The sequence below is a fragment of the Protopterus annectens genome, chromosome 16.part0 (assembly GCF_019279795.1).
Source record: "Protopterus annectens isolate FY-2018-M chromosome 16.part0, PAN1.0, whole genome shotgun sequence".
Classification (NCBI taxonomy): Eukaryota; Metazoa; Chordata; order Ceratodontiformes; family Protopteridae; genus Protopterus; species Protopterus annectens.
The window spans coordinates 315,241,367-315,259,597 of record NC_056750.1 but is presented as its reverse complement, the minus strand read 5'-3'; the positions used below and the strand labels follow the sequence as shown (position 1 = coordinate 315,259,597).

Sequence of the window (18,231 nt, the reverse complement as noted above, 5' to 3'; positions counted from 1 at the left end):
AGGAGTTTCTGTACCTAGACGATTGGCTCCACTCCACCTCCACCAAGCGTCTTCTGGTCAGGGCCCTCCGCTACACCCCGGTTCTAGCAGAGTCACTGGGCATCACCATACATTGGGAGAAATCCAAACTTCAACCCTCACAACAACTAGAATTCATAGGGGCAATATTCAACACTCAGTCAAGCCTGATCTCACTTCCTCTTCACAGGCTTCAGAGACTAAATGCACAAGTTCAAGTGATACTCTGTCGAAGAAAGGTGTCTGCAAGGGAAGTTCTCCTAGCCTTGGGGTCAATGGCTGCAGTCGTCCCTATTGTTCCCTTAGCCAGACTACACATGAGATTACTAGAATGGCTCCTTCAGGCCCAGTGGATACCCAATCTTCACCCCCTGAGCTCATAGATTCTCATCACCAACACTTGCAAACAAGATCTCCTTTGTTGGATGAGTACAGACGAAAATCTTTGGTGTCACCCCTTCCAGGCTCCCCATCCCAGCTCCACGGTGACCACCGATGATTCCCTGATGGGGTGGGGGGGGGGCACTTCCAGGGAAAGTCAGTCCAAGGCATGTGGTCCGATGTAGAGGTCAACTTGCATATCAATGTCCTGGAGTTAAGAACGGTGCTATTGACTTTGCAAGCTTTTCATCCACTCCTTCCATCCAGAATGATTGCTGTCCAGTCTGACAACATGTCCATGATCTGGTACATAAACAAACAGGGAGGGACCAAATCCTACCCTCTGTGTCGCGAAGCCATGAGAATCTGGCAGTGGACGATAGCTTCCAACCTCTTTCTGAGCGCAAAGCATACACCCGGGAGCTCCAACATGATTGCAGACAGGCTGAGCAGATGCATTCTCCATCGTCACGAGTGGTCTCTCAACCCGAGTGTGGCGGCGGAAATTTTCAGCCTTTGGGGCCAGCCATGCTGTGATCTTTTCGCCTCCCCCTCAAACACAAATTGCAGCAGCTACTTTGCCCTCTTTGACCTTCTCGGGGAGTCACCGAGAGACGCTTTGATTCACAATTGGCCCACGGGTCTCCTTTATGCTTATCCTCCGATTCCTCTGATCCCCCTTGTTCTAAGGAAAGCTATTCGGTTGAGAAGCAAAGTGATCCTCATTGCCCCGTTCTGGCCTCGTCAAGTGTGATTTCCCTTCCTTCGACCTCATCTGTTACAACCTCCTTGGATCCTAGACACTCGTCAGGACCTCATGTCTCACCCACAAGGTCTGACTTCCCCGAATCTGTCCACTCTCAAGCTGACAGCTTGGTTTCTCCACTTCCGTTAGTTGCCAGGCAGGAAACCCTCTCTTTACCCGCACGTGATATTATCTTGGCCTCTCATAAACCACCCACCAGAAACTTTACAGGGACAAATGGAAAAGATTCTCTATCTGGTCACATAATCAGAAGCTAGAACCATTCTCAGCCCCCGTAGCCACTATTCTTCATTATCTGGCTGAACTGTTCGACAATGGGACCTCAGCTTCCAGTATTCGAGTCCATCTAGCAGCTGTTTCCAACTTCAATAATGGGTCAGATGGAGTCCCGCTTATTTCCTCTCACCTTTGCAAGACTTTCCTCAAGGGTATTTTCCACAGTAGGCCTCCCATCAGGTGGAGGCATGGAATCTCTCCTGGGTTCTGCAGTCACTTTCTCTTCCCCCTTTTGAGCTGGCTGCGACATGTGATCTAAAATTCCTGTCATGGAAATCCTTATTTCTGGTGGCTATAACCTCAGCCAGACGAATTTCTGAATTACAAGCATTATGTATCAAGAGCCCTTATCTGATCTTTCATAAGGACAGAGTATCACTTCATACTAACCCATCCTTTCTCCCCAAAGTGGTTTCTGACTTTTCAATTAACCAGTCCATTGAGCTCCCTGTGTTCTTCCCAAATTACTCTAACAAGGGAGAATACTGCCTACAGTCCTTGGATGTTCATAGACAATTACGTTTCTGTCTGGACAGAACTAAATCCTTTCGCAAGTCGGACCAGTTTTTCATCTCCTTTGTGGGGCCCTAGAATGGGAGGCGCAGTATCGAAAGTTACTTTGTTTAAATGGCTCAGGGATTGCATTGCCTTCACATATTCACTTACGGAGGGATCTAAGCCTGGCCAAATCAAAGCTCACTCAACTAGGGCTGTTGCAGCATCTGTTGCCTTCCACTCTAGGGCCTCCATGGATGACATTTGTGCAGCTGCCATTTGGGCTAAGCCCCACACCTTTGTCAAACATTACAAATTGGATCTGATCTCCAGGGGAAGAGTGGCCTTTGGTTCAATGGTTCTCAGGAATGTTCTTCCATAAGGGCCACCCAGGTTCTCCAAGTAGCTGGGGACTCTGTCCCATCAGTGATGAATAAGAAGAAGATTCACAACTTCAGATAAAGAAGTTATGTCTTACCATAACGTTTCATCTGAGTTGTTGATCTTTTTCCAGTCATCACACCTTCCCACAGAGACCCCCTCCAAAGGTTCCTGGCGGATCTTCTGGGTCTTTGTGGTGTCTTAGGGTTTCTGCACAGAGATGGCTTCTGACATATTTCTTCTTCTATATGTTGCATGCAAACTCGATCTGAGGTAACTGAGTACAGAGCATTGTGGGTAGCAGCCTAGCTTGAGAGATTTTGGTGCACGCAAGCTTGGTATAATGCCAACTCTGTTCTGAGGGCTCGTAACCGAACCCATCAGTGATGACTGGAAGATCATCAACTACTCAGATGGAACGTTATATTAAGACATAACTTCTTTTTTTTAACTGTTTACTTTTGTTAATTACCTCATACAAAGAATTTAAAAGCAGACTACTTGAGGATTTTATTAAAAAGACACAGACCTTTTACTTTCTGGAGTAAACATGCATGTTTTGTTATGCCACATTAAATGAGTGATATTACTAAGACATGCCACAAAGGGTGTCTGCTTAGAAAAACTTGTACAATACAAACAAATTGAGGAGCAATTTCTGTGAACATTTTAAAACTTGACTGCAAAATTGACTATTTACACAGATTGACAAGAGTGTTGTAGAAAACATGGTTTATGCACTGGAGAATGCTTTTTACATATTAAAACATTTACTGTACAGCATATGCCAAGCTTATTTATTATTTACTATTAGTTTTGCTTGCACATAATTTTTTTTGCATTTATACATACGTGGGTTGTACATTTAGTCCAATTTATAAACTTAGTGACAATATTAAACTGAAGCCTGCTAATAACATGTGTTTTGTTTTGTGCAGTCAGTAATGTCAGGAGGGAATGAGATACTGTTTTTCTCCCGTAGCTTTATTTTAGACCCTTCTGCTGTACTGTTTACACATTTAGTGTAAAATTGAAAGAGTGCCATTTTCCCTTGAAGTATGCAGCATTTTATTGCAGTATTATTTTGTAAAGATACATTTAATTTATGCTATGAGAGTTGAACATATACGTGACCTCTGGCCGTTACCCAGACCGTGACAGTCTGGTCTAAGGAAAGGTTTTTAACATGACATTTTTGTTACCTTCAGTTTTACTTGTAGTACTTCTGTATAGCTTTTCTGCTGGAGTCTCTGTTATTTTTGGTGCTGTTATGCAATTACAAAAGATTGTAGCAAAATAGATATTGGTTTAGCTAGCACACACTTAAAACCAGATATATTTACATTTGCTGCTGTCTGCCTTTTTTTTTTTTTTGTATTCCAAACAGGTGCACTTTAGGCAGCTTTATTTTTATTTTCTGAAAAGAAAATACATTCATGTCACTCTTGTGACTTTATTTCTTCACTGCTGTTAACTACTTTTATTTGATTTCTGTGCACTAGAACTGTTCTGTTTTCCTTTTCTTTTACCTTTTGACAGATTGTTTGGAACACTAATTTTTAAACTATCTAACAGCTTAGCTATGAGTGGCTGTTTTTGTGCATATGCCACGAGAACGGCAGTCCTACACCCTACTTTACTATTTAATTTATAAGCATTTTGATTTAACTGGATGAAAGTTTTAAAACATTTGGGAATCAAAATCTAAACGCATTTAAATAAGGCATTTGTCCAATTAGATTTTGCTGTGTATGCTAACCATTTTTCAAATGTAGAGTAGTGTGCTGTAAATTATTTTCTGTCAGCTTAGCTAACCACTGTTTAAGGTCCAGAATTTCTTTAACTCTTTACTAACCAGATTGTTCTTGTCTTATAATTCTGCACAGATTGTCTATTTCTTATTAACCTGTTTTGCTGACTTTAAAACTCATATGCACCTTTGACAAAGTTTTTCTACTTAATTTTTGAACTCTCTGAACTCACCCTATCTTTTAGAAGTTTATTAATTTTTTTTTGTCAGTTCACTGTGAACCTCGGCCCTCTCTTTATCTGTTTTGTGCTGTGCAGTGGCTTTATTCCACTTTTGTCTAAAGGATGTAACATGATGTACAGGAGATGCTGTCAGTAATTGATTTGAATGCTGTTATAACTCTGAAATTAATGTTTTACATGTGGTGACAGGACATAACTGTTGTAACATCTGGATATAATGTAAGCGTATTACCCTCTTCTGTTTTTTTACCATCAAAACATTTTTTTTTTTTGCTGTTTAACTTTTTAACAATGGTCTGAGCTGTACTTTTATGACATTGCACACAGAAAGCAGTTTTATATGATTTACACAATAAGCATTTACTATAATACCACACATTTTTTAAGATACCAGTCAAATGTAATCTGTTTGCATAATGTCTGACTGTCAATTTGCCCCTAATAAGGTTTCACATTTACCAATAAATATTTACATACCGGATCGGTCGAGGCCCGAGTTAACAACGACCGTCACCAGTACTGTTAGCCAACAGGGTGCTGGCGGAAATTGGACTACTGTTGGCCGAAGGAGGAGAGGAGGTGGAAGGCATGGCCAAAGGCAGGTAGAGAGGAGAAAGGCTAGGACTGTGGTAGTGAGGGTTGGAACTTTGAATATAGGCAGTTTGACTGATATAGGGAGAGATCTACCCGATATGATGGACAGAAGGAAGGTTGGTATATTGTGTGTGCAAGAGACCAGATGGAAGGGGAGTAAGGCTAGGTGTATCTTAGGTGGGTTCAAATTTTTTATCATGGTATGGATGGGAGGAGAAATGGTGTAGGAGTTATCCTGAAGGAACAGTATGCTAAGAGTGTTTTGGAGGTGAAAAGAGTGTCGGATAGAGTGATGTTTATGAAGCTGGAAATTGATGGTGTAATGATGAATGTTGTTAGTGCATATGCTCCACAAGTTGGGTGTGCGATGGACGAGAAAGAAACATTTTGGAGTGAGTTTGATGAAGTCATGATGACTGTACCTAAGGGTGAGAGAGTGGTGATTGGAGAAGATTTCAATGGGTATGTTGGTGAAGGGAATAGAGGGGATGAGGAAGTGATGGGTAGGTATGGTGTTAAAGGAATGCAGAAGGTCAGATGGTAGTGAATTTTGCGAAAAAGATGGACATGGCTGTGGTGAATACGTATTTTAACAAGAGGAAGGAGCATAAGGTGACATACAAGAGTGGAGGAAGATGCACACAGGTTGATTATATCTTATGTAGGAGGGCCAGTCTGAAGGAGATTGGAGACTGTAAAGTGGTGACCGGGGAAAGTGTAGTTAGGCAGCATAGGAAGGTGGTTTGTAAGATTACGTTGATGATCAAGAAGAGGAGGAGGAGTGTGAGGGCAGCACCAAGGATCAAATGGTGGAAATTGAAAAAGGGTAATTGTGAGGTAGAGTTCAGGGAAGAGTTAAGACAGGCACTGGGTGGCAGGGAAGAGTTACCAAATAGCTGGGTAACTACAGCAGAGCTAGTAAGGGAGACGGCTAGAAAGATGTTTGGTATGACATCTGGACAGAGGAAGGACGATAAGGAGACATGGTGGCGGAATGAGGAAGTACAGGAGAGTATACAGAGAAAGAGGTTGGCAAAGAAGAAGTAGGATTGTCAGAGAGATGAAGAAAGTAGACAGGAGTATAAGGAGATAAGGTGCATGGCAAAGAGAGAGGTGGCAAAGGCTAGGGATAAGGCATATGAAGAGTTGTATGAAGGTTTGGACACTAAGGAGGGAGAAAGGGACCTGTACCGATTGGCTAGACAGAGGGACTGAGCTACGAAAGATGTGCAGCAGGTAAAGGTGATAAAGGATAATGAGGGAAACATACTTACAAGTGAGGAGAGTGTGTTGAGCAGATGGAAAGAGTACTTTGAGGGGTTGATGAATGAAGAGAATGAGAGGGAGAGAAGGTTGGATGATGTGGGGATAGTGAATCATGAATTGCAATGAATTAGCAAGGAGGAAGTAAGGATAGCTATGAAGAATGGAAAGGCTGTTGGTCCAGATGACATACCTGTGGAAGCATGGAGGTGTTTAGGTGAAATGGCAGTGGAGATTTTAACCAGATTGTTTAATGAAATTTTAGAAAGCGAGAAGATGCCTGAGGAATGGAGAAAAAGTGTTTTGGTACCGATTTTTAAGAATAAGGGTGATGTGCAGAGCTGTAGTAACTACAGGGGGATTAAATTGATCAGTCACAGCATGAAGTTATGGGAAAGAGTAGTGGAAGCTAGGTTAAGAAGGGACATGATGATTAGTGATCAGCAGTATGGTTTCATGCCAGGAAAGAGCACTACAGATGCGATGTTTGCTCTGAGAGTGTTGATGGAGAAGTACAGAGAAGGTCAGAAAGCATTGCATTGTGTTTTTATAGACTTAGAGAAAGCATATGATAGGGTGCCTAGAGAGGAGTTGTGGTTTTGTATGAGGAAGTCAGGAGTGTCAGAGAAGTATGTAAGAGTGGTACATGATATGTACGAGGGTAGTGTGACAGCGGTGAGGTCTGCAGTGGGAGTGATGGATGCGTTTAAGGCGGAGGTGGGATTACATCAAGGATCAGCTCTGAGCCCTTTCTTATTTGCAATGGTGATGGACAGGTTGACAGACAAAATCAGACAGGAGTCCCCATGGACTGTGATTGCAGATGATATTGTGATCTGTAGTGAGAGTAGGGAACAGGTGGGGGACACCCTGGAGAGATGGAGATATGCTCTAGAGAGAAGAGGAATCAAGGTCAGCAGAGCTAAGACAATATAAATGTGTGTGAATGAGAGGGAGGATAGAGGAATGGTGAGGATGCAAAGAGTAGAGGTGGCAAAGGTGGATGAGTTTAAGTACTTGGGATCAACAGTTTAGAGTAATGGTGAGTGTGGAAGAGAGGTGAAGAAGAGAGTATAGGCAGGATGGAGTGGGTGGAGAAGAGTGTCAGAAGTGATTTGTGACAGATGAGTTCCAGTAAGAGTGAAAGGGAAGGTCTACAAGAGGGTAGTGAGCTATGTCATATGGGTTGGAGACAGTGGCATTGACAAAAAGGCAGGAGTTAGAGCTGGATGTGGCAGAGTTAAAGATGTTAAGATTTGCACTGGGTGTGACGAGGGTGGACAGGATTAGGAATAAGTATATTAGAGAGTCAGCCCAGGTTGGAAGGTTTGGAGAAAAAGCCAGAGAGGCAAGATTACATTGGTTTGGACATGTGCTGAGGAGGGATGCCGAATATATTGGGGAAAAGATTTTAAGGATGAAGGTAACAGGAAAAGAGGATGGCCTATGATAAGGTTTATGGATGGTGGTGAGAGAGGACATGCAGGTGGTTAGTGTGACGGAGCAAGATGCAGAGGACAGGAAGAAATGGAAACAGATGATCCACTGTGACAACCTGTAATGGGAACAGTCGAAAGATGATGATGATGATGATGATGATGATGATTTACCAATATGTTGCCTGTACGAATTCTGTAATCTCTCCCAAATTTTATCTGGTCGTTCTGACAACATTGAGTGAAATTCTGTTTATGCTTTCTACTAGCCTGTCTAACAGCATCCATACTGCATGTAAATACCAAAAGATTTCTTACCAGTTCCACAGGGGCACAGCTGGCCATGTTCCTTACTATAGATGGTTGGGAAAACCTCTGTATTTACTTGAAAAACTGGTGAAACAAAGCTGGCAGTTGCAGATTCAAAACCTGGGAATTCACTGACTTGGAGAATTTATGGCACTGTGATCTTCCTGCATGGCAGTCTCATGCCGGATACAGATGTCTAGGAGCTATTCTACTGCAAACTGTAGAAAACTGAAGTGTTCCTATTCATGACTTAATCACATACATAAATGTTAGTTACTGTGCTTCTACTGAAGTGACCTTATACAAGGCACCACTACCCCTGTGTTCGAATACAGGCTAGGCTTGCCACTATGATAGTGCTGCTGCTTGCTGAAAACCAAAGTCTGATTAATGCACTGAACATTGCAGACTGTAACTTATTTACCACTGTATTATGCACAGTAACTAATAAAAATAACTTGTCTATATAACAGAGACAGTAAGTACGATACTGTCACAGTTTATAGCTTTTAATTTACCAAGTTTAGCTTTTCAATGCATGCATGAATGATGGCTTTGATTCTCCATATATGTATATCTAACATACTCAAGGTGCTCTGTTACAGAATTATTTCAGGAAGCTATGCCCAGTTAATTCTGTATCCTTGTGCAGATATGAATCACAGTGGGGAGGGCTGGGATGCCTGTTAGAATCTACAGATGCTTCATTTTGCAGAGTATTGACTAAGTTTTAAATTAGCATTCTACCAGTCGTCTCACAGTTAGACATTGCCCGTTTGATTCCCAGTTAGAGCATCTTCTGAGTAGCGACATGTGTGAATGGGCGTTCCTTCGTTGAAGGTTGTGCGTTAGGCCTGGCAAGCCAGTACGTAAAATCTACTGCCAATAATTAGCGGACCGGAGTTCCGCTGTGGCGACCCCTAACCGGGAAAAGCCGAAAGACACAAACAAACAAACCAGAAAGTGGTAAATAAAGGTGACAGTTACGTGTTTCAGGCATAGCAAAATCAAGAAGACAATTAAGAATTTTATGAAGGGTAAGAAAGAGTTAAAGTATGGCAAACATGCATAAGTCAGTTGTCTAGAGGAATTCTGTTACATTTTTTTCCTTATCTAACATTTGTTTTTGGTTGCTGAAATAAAATGTCTGTTGCTGTATAATATATAATGTATCTCATTTTTCCCCCATTTACACCTAGGAGCTGGAAAAAAGTGAAGCCAACCACTACATCATTTTGTTTCGTGATGCTGGCTGTCAGTTTCGAGCACTTTACTCCTACATCCCTGACACTGAAGAGATCTGTAAACTAACAGGAACAGGGCCGAGAAACATCACCAAAAAAATGATTGACAAGCTTTACAAATACAGTTCAGACAGAAAACAGTTTAGCCTAATTCCAGCCAAGACTTTGTCAGTTAGTGTGGACGCTCTAACAATTCACAATCATCTGTGGCAAGTCAAACGACCTGCAGTGCCAAAGAAGACAACCGCACAGAAATAACAATTTTTTTTTTTTTAGAAATTTCTGTTGAACAGAGTCCAGTTAATGAGGGAATGTTTATCCTCCATTCGGTACGTTAAGCAGCAAACACATTCAGATGGAATCTGGATAGAATGTAGTAATCCTGCAGAAGGAAACTCTACAGATTCCCAGTGTTACTGTGTTTTATTTTTGTTTTCTTTTCCTTTTTTCCTAAATAATGATAGACCTGCTGTAAAGCTCAGTGCCCAACATCTGTGGCTTTGACTAGAATGGACTTTGCATGTATTAAGTTTGCAAACTGGTGAACTTCTTTTACTTGAAGTACTCTGTGGGTACTAATTGTGTAGGTTTTTACTTAGCTTTTTCTTTAATGATGGTGTTCTTTAAATCTAGAAAAACAGACTTGAAGTTGGGGAACGTGTAATGATTTGGGGTCTCTTATCTCTTTTGTGAAGTAGTAGAAGAGATTTCAGTTCAGCTGTTCACGAGACTAGCTGCCTATTTTTCTCTGGGCTCTGTAATATGTCGACAGAGGGTAAAGTTGCTGACAACCATATTTCTGAAATTGTGCTATAGTCCCCCCAAAAATGCTGCTCAGAACAATTTTGATTCTCACTGTCTGTGGTGGAACACTGAGAAGTTGTAATTTTCTTTGCCCATGTTAGTGTACAACTTTAAAAGTGTAAAAAAAAAAAAAAGAAGTGTTGTTATTGGCATACAGTCACTTTGTATGTATAAAACACTAATGAATATGAAGGTATAGTCACTGAAAAGATAACTATTTAAACTAAGTACAGCTTTAATTGTTTCATTTTTCAGGCAGTTTGTTTTGAAGTATAGTATTCAAATCTGCAGATTGTGTTAGCAGTGAGTTTCCACTCCAAGCATGGTATTTCTGTATAAAGATGCACTTACGGATCACAGTCCTTTTAATGTTTTTATTATGTCATGAAGTATATTTCTGCTGTCTCCATGTGTCTGTCTTGTTTTCGTTTTACTTTCTGTCTTGTCCTTTATTTTCACTGGTATTATGCTCTGAATTGCCAGGCATGTGTACTGTTACGTGGATTTTCTGTTGTTTTTTTTTTTGTTTGTTTTTTAGAGCAACATAATATATTTTCCATTGTTTATTGTGTGGATTGTTTATTTTTGCATTATTTTGTGATTTCAGAAATCAGCTTTTTATTTGAGGCATTTGCAGAATGTGAAATGTAAGGTCTGGTGATTCTGTGGCCTTGTTTAAAAAAAATGTTATTCAGAATTATTGATTTTTTTTTTTTTTTTTTTGGTCCTGGTGGCCTGTTTTCAGTTAGTTTTGATGCAGATTAAATCTGTTCCCTTTTTTGAATATATGTGATTATTTTGATGACTCTTTTATTATTACCTAGCTCCATCTTGTATCTGTGACACATAAGTCTTCTATACTACTGAGATATAGAGAAGTACATTAAATCTCTACATGGAAGTTATATTTCAGGCTTTATTCAATACATGGGTTGTTAGAGATCCGTGCTTGCATTTCAGCACTAATTTTTAAGTCAGGTTATGAATTTCCATCCATACATGTACCCTTTATAGAAATGTAATATATTCCTGGACTGGAGGGGAAATGCATTATCAGAAAAGCAAGACATGAAATCTAAAAATGGTGATACTAGACACTAAGACAGGTAGGGCTTCACTGAAGTTGAGATGTTTACACAAGAGTTGCACACTGATGCACTGAATGTTAACCTTTTCGTATAATAAATTAAAACTAGAACAAGCTAAAGGTCTTCTTTTGCAGTCTTCTTAAGTATTGTTCAATAAATTTTAAACTAGATAATAAGTTGCTGCATTTTGTATATAAGGTCTTCAACTCCGTTACTTGTAAATAACTGAAGACTACAGAAGTTAAAAAAAATTGTGCAAATTTTAATAATTTTCTTTTATCATGGTTTTCATGCTTTTTTTCCACTTCCTTTCATAGTATGTCCAACATAATATTTATTTATTTTAAAAAGCATTGGTATATAATAAAATATCATTTTGTGGGTTTAAGTATATATTAGCTCTAATTTATTTTGATTCCATACATGCAATGTCATTGTTTCATTTTCAGTATTGTCTAAAACAAATCCATATTTTTATTATATTTTGTAAATGCATAATCTACGGTAGTGCCTAGACAGGAAGTGAAACTCATAAATGTATGTTATAAAATATGAAGACTGGTGTTGCGGCAACTGATTTGAAATCTTTTCTGTAAATTAGTGGAATGAGGCGGCTTTTACTGCATGTAATGTGTAAAAAATGTTGTCCAGCAATGTAACAGAGAGAATCTCTTTTCACAGCCTTATCAGATCGCACATTATGGAACAAAATGGTCAGTAAAAGCCATTCCCTTTCCAAATTTTCCAGTGTTGTTCTCTTTATAATCTTCTATTTTATAACTTTGCTTGTAAACCATTTGTTCTTTGTGAAGTCTGCATCATCGGTCAGCCAAGAAGTATATGTGCAGACACCAGTTTACTGACACACTACAGCTATTGCTAGAATCCAGTGTAGGATCAAAAACACAGTGACCTCTTGTTTTACATAGACCTTCAGATTGGCAACAAATCACCATCCTTAGACCTTTTCTAAGATATAGTCCATAGCTTTAAATGGGATGTTTTATGCCCATATTTTGCCAGCTTTTAAATGTAGTGCACACAATGACCCTGAAGTAAATGCTTGATGTTCATTATATTCTTCACAGTTAGTAGTGCTAAGCTTTACCCTCCCCCTTCCAGGCAGAGCAGATGCACTGTCTCCTGTATGTCAGCACATCTGTGGTATATGAGGAATATAAACCCTTGTCACCTTCAATCATTTTTTGACACGGTATGGGAAAGTAAGAGTCACTAATCAGTGTGAATACTGAGCATTGTTACTCTGTTAATTCAGCCAGGCTCCCACAGTACAGATAAGTACACCACTGAGGAAAAAAAATCTTTTTGCCTGTATTGCTTGTTCATAGAATAGGAGTTTTGTTAGGTTTCAGAGTATATGTCATTTTTTTTTTTCTTTTCTTTTTTCAGTTCCCAATGTTAATAAGTACATTTCTTGTAGGACACAAATCCCTCTTAAGAACTTTCACATTTAGCATTTGTTTTGTTTAGGGGAACAGCATATTGATGTTCTTCGTGTTTCACTATTGCAGTCATTACATTTGGGTAATCCTACTGGTAGGTTGCCCTCAGCTGGCCTGAATTCCAAAGTCTTGGGTCCTGCGTCAGCTGCTGTCACCCCTTCCCTGATGTCAGGTAGTCAGGGGTGTAAAAGAAGCAGCCAACGCCATTTTCTTTAGTCTTTCTTGCCGTGCGGTGCCCAAAGCAGAAGCAGTTTGCAAGTGCCGGTCGGCCGACTCCTGTGATTTTCGTGTTCGAGTTTCAGATCCGAAGTCTTCAATAAAGCTAAGTACCCCATTGGGGAAACTTTTTTCTTGCTCCAGACCGATGTCAGAAAAAGTTAATAATTGTATTTCTTGTGGGAAGCAAATACCTCATAAGGATTTTCATTCTTACTGTATTCCTTGCCTAGGCCCTGATCACAACGTTTCTGGTTGTCGGTTTTGTGCTAGATTTAACCAATGCACTATTAAGCGTCGGTGTGATTTTGCTTTAAACTATTTTGGACGCCGGTTTAATTATCCAGAAATGTCGTCAGATAGCCATTCCACTACCGGAGTTCATAAGAAACGCAAAGAAAAGGAAAGAGAGAGACAACTGAGGCCCAAAACCGACTACGAAGCTTCTCCTAAGCCAGTTGCCGATCCTCAGTGAGGTGCTTTCGCAGCCCCTGATGCCCGCTACTTTAGAGTCGCAGGCCGCTACCGACTCCCACGTGGAGTCAGCCATGCTGCTGGAAACTCAAGGTATTGGAGCTTCGGATATTATCCCTTCAGATGGGTCTGAAGCCGCTGAGCAGGCACCGGCTTCTGAGGGTGTATTCAGACCTAAACATCTTTACATCAAACCAACTTCAGCTTCAAAGGCAAAGACTGAAGCACCCTCCAAAGCAAAGAAACAAACTCAAGAGCCACGTGGTCAGGCCTCTATGCCCAAAAAACAGATGCTGAAAATGGCCGAAGACTTGATTACCTTGATCAGGGGTTCCCATCCCCCTCCTGATAAGAGGCCTAGGCAAGAGACTGACTATGAATCTTCATATCAGGTTTCCATTTCTTCTGATTCCTCTTCTGATCAGGAATATTCTCTTCCCCCCTATGGGGATTCTGATGCTGAAGAAATCTATACCTTCAGCTTCTCCTCCAGAGGACTATTCTTTTGGGGAAACCTTACATACCATGAGGGAGCATTTCCACTGGGAGAGCCAAGATTTTTCAGAATCTAAAAAGAGGCTCAGTGATTTCCTTTTACTACCTCAACACAAGCCACTAGCCATCCCACCTATGTTAGACATTGTAGATGGTGTGTTTTCGGAGTCTAGTCTTACTCCTGACTCCTTACCTCCAGCTCCTGTTAAGCCTGACAGATATTACAGGGTTCCCGACTCTCATAAATTCCTTTTTAAAAACCCTGCTGCAGACCCAGAAACTATTTCTCAGGGTCCCAAAGAAGTTAAGGCTTCCGCTGCAAAAAACCCTACCCCCTCTGACAGAGATTCTAGGACACTGGATAGATGCGGAAAAAAGGTTTACATATCTGCTACCTTGGCTATAAGGGCCTTAAACTGTCAGTTTCATATGCTCAAATATCAGCAACATGTCATGGCATTGCTTAAACAGAAAATGTTGTTAAGCTCTCAATGTGCAGAAAACAAGGAAATGCAGGATTTATTGCATGCAGCTGAACAAGTTGGAAAGCATACTTTGCAATGTGGGTTTGATTCTTTAGAGACCTCCTGCAGGGCCGCAGTTACAGGTTCTGTAATTAGGAGGCATGCTTGGTTAAAGGAACAAAATCTGCCTGATCATGTTAAAGTAAAATTATTAGATGCACATTTACAGCATGATACTTTGTTTGGTGTTAAGGCAGAAGAGGTGTTAAAGAAAATGGAGGACAAAGCTAAATCTATGCAAACGGTCAAAGATTTTTTTTACAAGTACAGCCACCTAGGTTTAGTAGACACTGGCCAACAAAGAATTGGTCCTTTCCTGTGTCAGACAGACCTCAAAGGGGCAGATCCAGGCACCCTAGAGGCAGATCCCAGGCACAAGGTTCATACCGCTCAAAGCAATGGGGGGCTTCTACCTCCAAAGTTGGAGAAGACAAATCACAACCATACAGGAAACAGTCCCATTGACTTCCCCCTGCCTGCACCAAGCACTTATCTCCTGGCAGCACCCTTAGGGGGAAAATTAGCACTTTTTTCTCAAAATTGGCACATTATAACCCAGGACAAGTGGGTCCTAAATATCGTGTCACAAAGCTACAAGTTCCATTTCAATACCCAGCCAAAGGCAAACGGCTGGCCAGATCTGACAAACCCTCAATGGGCAAAGGCACAAAAACAAGTCTCATCCCTCATGGACATGGGAGCCATTCAACAAGTACCAGAGCAAGAGCAGGGGCAAGGATTTTACTCAAGGCTGTTCTTGGTATCCAGAAAGGACAAGGCCTGGAGGCCAATACTGGACCTATCTGTTTTGAACACATTCCTGGATATACCAAAATTCAAGATGTTAACTTTGCAGCAGCTTCTGCCCATGCTGGGCAAGAACGCTTGGCTTGTGACTTTAGACCTAAAAGAGGCATACCTACATGTCCCAATCAGACAAATATGCAGAAGATACCTCAGATTCAAGGCTGGTTCAATGCATTACCAATTCTCTGCGCTGCCCTTTGGCTTATCTACTGCACCCAGGGTCTTTACAAAGTGCCTGGCACCAGTAATTGCATTCTGCAGACTGAGGAATACAAATATATCCTTACTTGGACGACTGTCTAATTCCAGAAGAGAACAAGGACATTCTTCTACAGCAGCTGGCATTTGTAAAAAGACTTCTAACATGCCTAGGGTATACAGTCAAGGAAAAGAAATCAAAACTAGTACCCTCTCAAGAGATAATATTCCTAGGTGCAAGCTTAAATACAACTGCCCAGATAGCTTATCTCACGCCAGACAAAGGCAACTGACTACCTATTTCAAAATGTTGGCAACAAAGGCCCAGTTATCTGCAAGAAAAATTCTGCAGGCTTTGGGCTTCATGTATCCTTCATCCTACTAATTCCATATGCAAGACTGCATATGAGGAAACTTCAATGGTACCTAAAAAGGGTTTGGACTTAACATTGCCACAGCCTGCAAACTATGATTACTCTCATTCCCTGCCTGCAACAGGAGTTTCGATGGTGGGCAAAGGCAAGTCACCAAAACAAGGGACAGCCATTCACATTACCCCCAGCCAGGCAGATGCTAACAACGGATGCATCAGATTATGCCTGGAGGGCCCACATGGCAGGAAGATGCATTCAGGGCATGTGGACCTCAAACCAAATGCATCTACATATCAATCAAAAAGAGATGCTAGCAGTTCAAAATGCCCTGACAGCCTTCAAGGACCTACTTCATCCTGGAGAACTACTGATAAAGACAGACAACACCACAGTCATGTGGTATATAAACAAGCAGGGGGGGGCACTCATTCTTACCTCCTTTGCAGACTAGCCATGACTTTGTGGGACACAGAATTAACCGACTTACCAAGTACATCTGCAGGCACAGTTCCTGCCAGGAAGGAAAAATACTCTGGCAGACAAACTAAGCAGAAACCTCATGGATCCCCACGAGTGGCACCTGGACCCACAAGTCTTCAGCATGATAACAATAAAATGGGGATGCCTGAACATAGATCTATTTGCCTCCCCTCACAACTACCAACTAAAAAGATTCTGCACAAGGATTTATCATAGACAAGCATGGAAAGTGGACAACCCTATCTTTCAGCTGGAAAAACCTGTCAGTATATGCATTTCCCCCTCTGCCTCTCCTCCCCAAGGTACTCCTAAAGGTCAGACAGGAGAAGCCAAAGATGATGCTGATTGCCCCAGACTGGCCCCGCCAGTACTGGTATCCAATACTAAGGAGCTTGTCTCAATGCCCAGCTTGGACCTTACGTCAAATACCCCAGCTACTGTTCCAGCAAAACAGTCAGATCCTGCACAGCCAACTCAGAACTTTAAACCTGACAGCATGGCGAATAATGTAGTCATACAAAACACACCTCTCAGTAAAGCTGTGATGTATGAAATTTTGGAAGCCAGAAGGCCTAGTACTAGAAAATCTTATGCTGGAAAATGGAAGAGATTCTGTGCTTGGAACCAGGCACAAGGAACTGATACAGCTGTGCCAAATATTCCTCATATTTTGCAATACTTAACTGAGATGCTGGACAAAGGTCTGTCTTTTTCATCTATTAAAATTCCTGCCTCTGCCATTTGGGTTCATTACAATGTAGAGCCACCAATCTTTTCTCATCCCTTATTAAAGCTGTACCTCAGAGGAGCCAAAAAATTAAGACCTCCAAGGAGATCACCAATGCCTGCATGGGACCTCATCTATGTCTTGGAAAAACTCACCCTGCCTCCTTTTGAGCCAGCTGGTAGTGCTGATATAAAGTTTTTACCTTGAAAAACAGCTCTGCTCCTAGCAATAGCTTCTGCAACACGAGTTTCAGAGATACAGGCACTCATGGCTGTGGAACCTTTTATCATTTTTTATCCAGACAGGGTCTCTATGAGGACAAACCCAACATTTATGCCTAAGGTGGTGTCCAGTGTGGCTCTCAACCAAACTATTCACCTGCCAACCTTTTATCCAAATCCACAGAACAAGGGGGAGAGAATTCTGCATTCTTTGGACGTACACAGACAGCTTAGATTCTACTTGGACAGAACCAAAGTTATCAGAAAGACAGAGCAATTACTAGTGACATATGCTGCAGGATCACAGGGAAAGGCTATCTCAAAGCAGACTATTTCAAAGTGGATAGGCCATTTCATTCGTTTCTGCTATGTACACCATGGCAAGCCAGTACCTAAGGGCATTAGGCCACACTCAACCAGAGCTGCAGCCACTTCAGCAGCCTTTCTCAGGGGAGTACCTATCAAGGACACTTTAGAGGCTGCTACTTGGAGTTCAGTGCACACCTTTACAAAGCACCATCATCTGCCATTCTACTCTAAATCCAGGACAGGCTTTGCCACTGCAGTTCTGCAGGGCCTCATAGCCGCTCCTAATGCTGTTTACCTCCAGCCTCCCAACCTTAGCTTTGGGACTCTACCCAAATGTAATGACTGCAACAGTGAAACATGAACATAGTACAGTTGTGTATACTTACCATAAATGTAGATGTTTGAGTGTATTCACTGTTGCAGTCCAGGTTACCCACCCACCATCCCCCTTTTCTTCTGATGGAACCTATCGTTCCTTCTCTGATTTATACAACCTATGTGGTGTATTTGCTTGTAGATGAAGGTAAATTCTATATTGGTGCATGTAATTATACATATATAAATTTTGGCAACCCTTTTTGGGGGCACCTGACATCTGGGGCAAGAAAAACTAAAGAAAATGACGTTGGCTGCTTCTTTTATACCCCTGACAACCTGACGTCAGGGAAGGGGCGACAGCAGCCGACGCAGGATCCAAGACTTTGGAATTCAGGCCAGCTGAGGGCAACCTGCCAGCAGGATTACCCAAATGTAATGACTGCAACAGTGAATACATTCGAACATATACATTTATGGTAAGTGTACACAACTGTACTTTGCTTTTTGTCCTCGTACTAGGTCAGTAGGTTCAACCAGAAGACCATTAAGTCATGAGCAAAATCTATCAGATTATTTAA

The 18,231-nt window shown here is 41.4% G+C and overlaps 1 protein-coding gene across 10 annotated transcripts in view; it reads left to right on the top strand.

Annotated features, from left to right (window-relative positions):
- Positions 1–11,435, top strand: part of CAMSAP1 (calmodulin regulated spectrin associated protein 1) — a 1,635,252-nt gene extending 1,623,817 nt beyond the window's left edge. For 8 of the 10 annotated variants that reach the window (XM_044057911.1, XM_044057909.1, XM_044057904.1 and 5 more), the window contains one exon: positions 9,111–11,161. In XM_044057911.1, coding sequence (XP_043913846.1) covers positions 9,111–9,413 — 303 coding nt within the window. In that variant the 3' untranslated portion in view covers positions 9,414–11,161. Of the gene's footprint in view, positions 1–9,110 lie in introns of all 10 variants that reach the window. The other 2 variants (XM_044057912.1, XM_044057905.1) reach the window with 1 other exon arrangement.
- The last annotated feature ends 6,796 nt before the right edge of the window (positions 11,436–18,231 follow it).